The sequence below is a fragment of the Microcebus murinus genome, chromosome 16 (genome assembly GCF_040939455.1).
Source record: "Microcebus murinus isolate Inina chromosome 16, M.murinus_Inina_mat1.0, whole genome shotgun sequence".
In the NCBI taxonomy this organism is placed as follows: domain Eukaryota; kingdom Metazoa; phylum Chordata; class Mammalia; order Primates; family Cheirogaleidae; genus Microcebus; species Microcebus murinus.
In genome coordinates this window covers 54,364,550-54,370,549 of record NC_134119.1, presented here as the reverse complement: position 1 = coordinate 54,370,549, position 6,000 = coordinate 54,364,550, and the positions used below count along the sequence as shown (strand labels likewise).

General features: G+C 51.5%; 1 protein-coding gene across 2 annotated transcripts in view; it reads left to right on the top strand.

Annotated features, from left to right (window-relative positions):
• Positions 1 to 294: 294 nt before the first annotated feature.
• The window catches only part of LOC142861078 (serine/threonine-protein kinase 32B-like), a 118,851-nt gene continuing 113,145 nt past the window's right edge, over positions 295 to 6,000 (top strand). For both annotated transcript variants that reach the window (XM_075992957.1, XM_075992956.1), the window contains exon 1: positions 295 to 576. In XM_075992957.1, the coding sequence (XP_075849072.1) occupies positions 525 to 576 (52 nt within the window). In that variant the 5' untranslated portion in view covers positions 295 to 524. The remainder of the gene's footprint in view (positions 577 to 6,000) is intronic.

Genomic DNA, 6,000 nt, shown 5'->3' with positions numbered 1-6,000 from the left:
TTCTGGGATGGGGACCGTGACTTCCCGCTGTTGGAGTGGGGCCGGAGGCCGCCCCTCAGGCGCCGAAGGTGCTCACCACCCGCCAGCGCCCCGCCGTCCTGGCTGAGCCACGCTGGGGTCGCGGCTCCTCGGGGCGGGTCCCTCGCTCAGCGCAGAGCGTGTGGCCGAGCGGTGGCCCGCGGCACCCCGCCCGGCCGCCTTAGGCCTGCGCTCGCCCGCCGCGCCCCTCGCGCGGCCCTCGCCCGCCCCTTCCTCCCTCCTCCTCCCCCCGCGCCGCCTCCCGCTCCCGCCCGCTCGCTGCAGCCGGCGGGGCGCGCGGCACGCTGGCCCGGCGCGGAGCTCCGGGTTCCCGGGCGGGCACCGGCTGGAGGCGCGGCGGCCGGGCGAGCGCAGCCAGGGTCGCCCGGGAGGAGAGGCGCCCTGCCCGCCCCGCTTGCGCGGCTACAGCCCGGGCTGGGGGCGCTCTCCGCGCCCGCGCCCGCACCCGGCGGCCGGGCGAGTAGCGGCGGCGGCCGCGGCGGAATATGGGCGGGAACCACTCCCACAAGCTCGGCGCGTTTGACGAGAACCAGGAAGGTAAGGGGCCAGGGCGCCGCCGCCCCCCGCTCGGCACGGCCGGGCACCCCTCCTTCGCGCGTCCTCTGCCGCGCCCGCTGCGTGCTCCACCGTGGGCACCCAGGCACAGCCGCGTCGCCGCTCGGCGAGTCCCGACCCCTGCCGGGCGCGGCGCTTTCACCGCGGCAGCTGCTCCGTGTCTGTGCCCTTTAGGGCGGGGCGGATTCCGAGAGGAGAGTTGAACCCAGAGCCTTCTCCGGGGGTGTGGAAGGGGGAGCAAGGGGTGGCCTGGGGGCCGATTGCACTGTGCGCGTGTCCACGACGCGTTTAGGTCCGTGCAGGGCAGGTTGGGTGCATCTCTCCTTCCTCACCCGGGACGGCGGCCTAGGGAAACTTTTCCTGGCCAAACTCCTTGGCTCCGAGGAGGGCGCGGCTAGCGGCGGGAGGAGTGGTGGAGGCCCCAGCCTCACTAGACTCCGGGCCCGAGTCCCTGCTGCTCCGGTCGCTAGAGCTCGGCGTTTAGACCAGCAGAACCCCGTCCCAGTGCTGTGTGTCAGCGGCAACTTTCTGAAACCTTAGTTCGCTCTCCCTCGAGGTGAGAACTACGGCACCACTATCACCTTACGGCGTTGGGTGAAGCTTAGCCGCTCGCGAGTGGAAAGCGCCTCACACATGCAAGCTGTGCAGAGCTGCAGATGCTGCGCGCTCTGCCACCCGCCCCTAAAAGCCGGCTTCCGGCGACGCTGCCTCTGCAGTCTCCACTGTGCCCCGCTAAGGGCTGAGACGATCTGAGCACTGCGTGCCGGCACTGTGCTACGTGTCCGTTGGATCCTCTTAGCACCCGTGAGGCAAGTCCTTTTGTTGTCCCCGTTTTATAGCTGAAGAAGAGACCTGTCCTCGTCACAGCTAGTAAGAAGCAGAGCTGGCCCTGAGGCTGGGCAGTCTGCCTTGCAAACTGCCATCGCCACCCAGGGCGTAGGCCTGCGCGCACAAATCCTGGCTTCTAGAACTCCCAAGGCTGTGGGTGCTGCTCAGATGCCGCCGGGACAGCCCTTCTCGAGAGGATAGATGAAAACAGTGAATGTAAAGCTAAGCGGCACCTGCTGTGTCAGGCTCGCCACCTTCCTTAGAGGACTTCCTGCTCTAGCGGCACTGGACGGCCATCCTTGATGAGCGCGGTAAAGGGCCAGTGCAGGGCTCTGGGGGTTCTGGGGGCCCCAGCTCTTCCTGGTCTTTAGTAAGGAGCACAGGAAGGTGGGGAGTCAGCTGTGGACAGAGGGGAGGTAGGCAGGGAAGTTTAACAGGTTCTTGTGTGTCCCAGTAATGGTTTGAACACCATGTAGCATCACTCCCAATTTTGGGAGTTTGTGGTTCTAGCCTGGGTCCAAGGTTATGCTTTTGGTAATTTTCTTAGCATCTTTCCCTTTTATTTGCAGAGGAAATTCATCACCCTTATATCGACAACTGTTTCTATCCTTTATCGAAGAAAATGTGCTTTATAATATTCATAGGCAAAATAGTTATCTCATTCTGAAAGCAGATCGGGCCTAAGGTTAATGGTCGCTTCAGTGCTTGTTGAAATGCAAGGTTGAGGCTTTCCTCGTGTTGCCGGCTTGCAGCCTAGTGACACATTAACTTGTTTGATTTTGCCAGCACATTTCTCATTTCCTTATGCAGGCAAAACAATGTTATTTGCCACCAACAGATTCATTTATTTCATAGGCGTTTATGGGTCATGTTTCTGTGCCCACCCTGTGCTGGGCACCAGGAATGTGGGGAGGGTGAAGGCGAAGCTCCAGGGCACGCACAGCACCTGGACAGTGCAGGGTGTTTAAGGGCCTTGATGTGGGTGAGTTCAGGGGGCTGGGGTGTCCCAGAGAAGGGCCCCTAACCCTGGGAGCAGGGAGGAGGGATCTGAGAAGACTCCCTTTTAGACTTGAATTCTGCAGAAATGGCAGGAGGAGAAGTGGTGGGTTGGGTGGGGGGAGACATTTCAGGGGGAGGCAAATCGTGAAGAGTAGGCATGGCTCATTTAGGGGGGCGGAGGAACTCAGTATTCCATTAATACATGTGAGGTATGAGGCTGCAAGGTGCAAGAGATTAACCCTGAATACCAGGCTGGTCTTAAAGGCCCAGTGGCCATGTTAAGGTGCTTGGACTTGATCTTACATGCATTCTGGAGTCACTGAAGGATTTTAAGCAGGGAGTGATATGGTCCAGTGAACAAACATGGTTCTCCAAACCACAGTTATTGGGTAGTAGAAGATGCAAACACCTACCTGACCAGAATAAGTCTGATTTCTAAGTACTTCAATGCTCAACTACACCTGAAAATTTGCCATTGCATAATTGTGCCACAATCATCCACATTCGTAGGGCAAAAGTTTAACTTATTGTGGGCAGGTGGCCATAAGCTGTTGATGTTAACATGGAAGTCAAGTGAGAACCATGTCACAGGTTAATTGGCAGATTTCTTTCTTCTTCGTGATACCTAAAATAATGGTGTTTTTACTGTGGGTGGAATCTGAGGTTAGGTGCAATAGGGCCCGTTAGCTGTGCCTCCTCCAGCTGCAAATGAAGGAAAAGCAACACGAAATGCTTTTAAGGGAACCGGTTGGCTCTGGCCATTTCTCACCTTCTCTGTCACTACCACGTGGTCCAAGCAAAGCGGGGGTCACAACTCTCGCTTAGATTATTACAACAGCCTCTTTAACTGGTCTCCTCACTCTGTCTGCTCTTATCCCACTTCAGGGTCACCTCAGGGCAGCAGCCAGAATTACCCTGTCAAAATGTGCAAAGAGCCTGTCAGTCCTCTGCTCAGTCCCTGCCCCCCCAGCTGCAGCTACAACCCGCACCTTGAGAGACTCAAAGCCGAATTCCTTACAGACGCCTGTCAGGCCCCACCCTCTGGGACCACACATGCCTCCTTCACTCCCAGCCCACTTGCCTCCCTCCTGCTTCTCAGACATGCCTGGCACCCTCACACCCTAGCCCTGGCAGCTGCTCTTCTAGCCTGAGGCCACCTCCCCCACGGCCCACAGCACCTCCTTAAGTCTCCATGAAGGTGTCACTGTCTCATGAGACCTTCACTGACGATCCATCTCAAAATGTCACTCCCAACCCCCTTCCTGGCTTTATTTTTCTTTGTGGCAATTATCACTAACATACTATTCATTTTACTTATATTCTTAGTTATGTCTTCTTCTATTCAGTTGAAACTATCTTAAAAGCAGGGATTTTATATGATTGACTCCTCTTAAGGTGTTACAAGCTCCTTAAAAGTAGGGATTTTGCATGACTTATTCACTTCATATCCTCAAGGCCTAAAACAATACCTGGAACACAATAGGTGCCTGATAAATTTTGGGTGAATAAATGAATGAGTGAATGTGTCAACCTCATCAGGTGCAGCTGGAAACAGGTTCCCAAATAATATTGGGGATCTTCCTTCTTGGATTCTCCACTATCCTCTGTGTGACCTTCTTGGGCAGGCTCTCTTCTCAGGGGGCTCCCACCACCTCTGCGTTCACAGCCTCTCAACTCTAGTCTGGAACAGAGAGGATCGGCTCACCATAGTTGCAAATAAGGTGCCAGCTGGGGCTATTCTGATTGGTTCTGACCAAGTCTTGGGCTTTTCTTGGGCCCAAGATTGTGAGCAGGGAGAGAAAAGGCTCTAATTGGCCAGGCTGGATCACATGACCACCCTTGGATTCAGGGTGTGGAGCTGGCTCCAGGTGAAGCACTTGGACTGAGGGTGTATGTGAAAAGTCTTCCCGAGGACATTGGAGTATCAACAAAAGAAGGGCAAGTGGATGCTGGGCAGGTAGGTGAAAACAAACAAAAACCATTCACTCCAGCACCCATTATCACTGTGTCCTTGGAACACAGGTTGGGACACTTAACTCATTTGACTGATTCCATGTCCATCTTCTGCACTAGGGTATGGAGTCTCGAAGAGCAGCAGTCACTGCTTCATGTATCTACACGTGTGGACACATAGCAGCTCTTTGCTGAATGAAAGATGGAAGCAATCACTTATTGGAGGTCAATTTCTTGCATTCCTCTGGGTTCTGAAGCTATTAAGAAAAAAACCACAGGAATTTCAGATTTATTTCCAGTAAAGATGGTTTGGAGATCATTCCTTAGACTTGAGATCAGAATGGCCTCCCTGCTCCTGTCCCTTGAGACTTGCTTGGGCTGAGAATTAGATCTGCAGAATGGACCCTGCACTGCCAGCAGCTTGGTCACTCCCAATCATGGCACACTGATAACTTATGAGAAATTCCTGAAAAGAGTTATGACATGTGTAAATGACAACCTGTAATGATTCGTGGATATCACACTCTTGTGTCTCATGACTTTGGACAGGGGTGGGGAACTTTTTCATGTTGGAAGGTGGGCCACATTAATTTAGCTAAAATAAGGCCACATTCAAGAAACTTCCATTAGATGTACTTAAAATGTACATTATTTTGTAAAAATCTAACTACTATGTACTTAATAATTTCAAAAAATGAAAACTATTTGTTAATTTTAAAGTTAACTAGCCTTTTCATGACTGTGCTGTGTCTGCTTTCTGCTGGAAAGCATTTGAATGTTTGGTTGCAGCAAGGAGGTTTGCAGCTTCAGTTGGTCCTCTAGATGAGTATCATCAGTCTTGATTTGGGTTAGGTAGGAGAATGTATAATAGATTTCCAACAATAAGTAGTTCAAAAGCAAGAAAACATTTTTAGGGCATGTTGCCAAAGGCGTGGGTATTCTATCTCATTTTTCCATATTTCAGTTGGATCTTACCACCAACCAATGACGTTAATATTTCCTTTACTGAGAGCTCAATCAAATCCATCTGTAGTTATTTAGGTGCCTTGATGAACCAACCAGGTAAGGCCAAAATGCTAATTTGAGCGTGATGTCATGAATCTCCAAGTCAGTGAACCTTTCACTGTATTCTCCAATTAATAGGTCTGTAACAGCTGCGTATTCTTCAAATGATTCACATATGCCATCCTACTGATCAATAACCTCTGCTAATGGGGGAAAATGTTCATCCGAAATTTCCTTTTGAAGAATAAGTGTTTTGACAAAAGATAGCTTTTTTTTTGAAATGCTTGAATATTTTGCCACAAATCATACATAGACTTAGTTTTACTTTGCAAAGAAATGTTCGAGTCATTTTGATTTGACATGACATCACACAGAAAAGCTGCATTCCTATAGAAATCTTCTTTCAATAATTCACATTGCCGATTCTCTTCTTCATAAAATTTAACTATTTGTCCTCGCAGAGATAAATTTGGCTAACACCTGTCCCAACAATAGCCAATGCACTTTAGAATGAGGGCAAATCCACACTGAATACCTGATGTTCAACTTTAGCACGTGACGATGCTCTGTTGCGTTTGTACAAATACAGTTAATAATACTTATAACTTGTTGCAAAGTGTC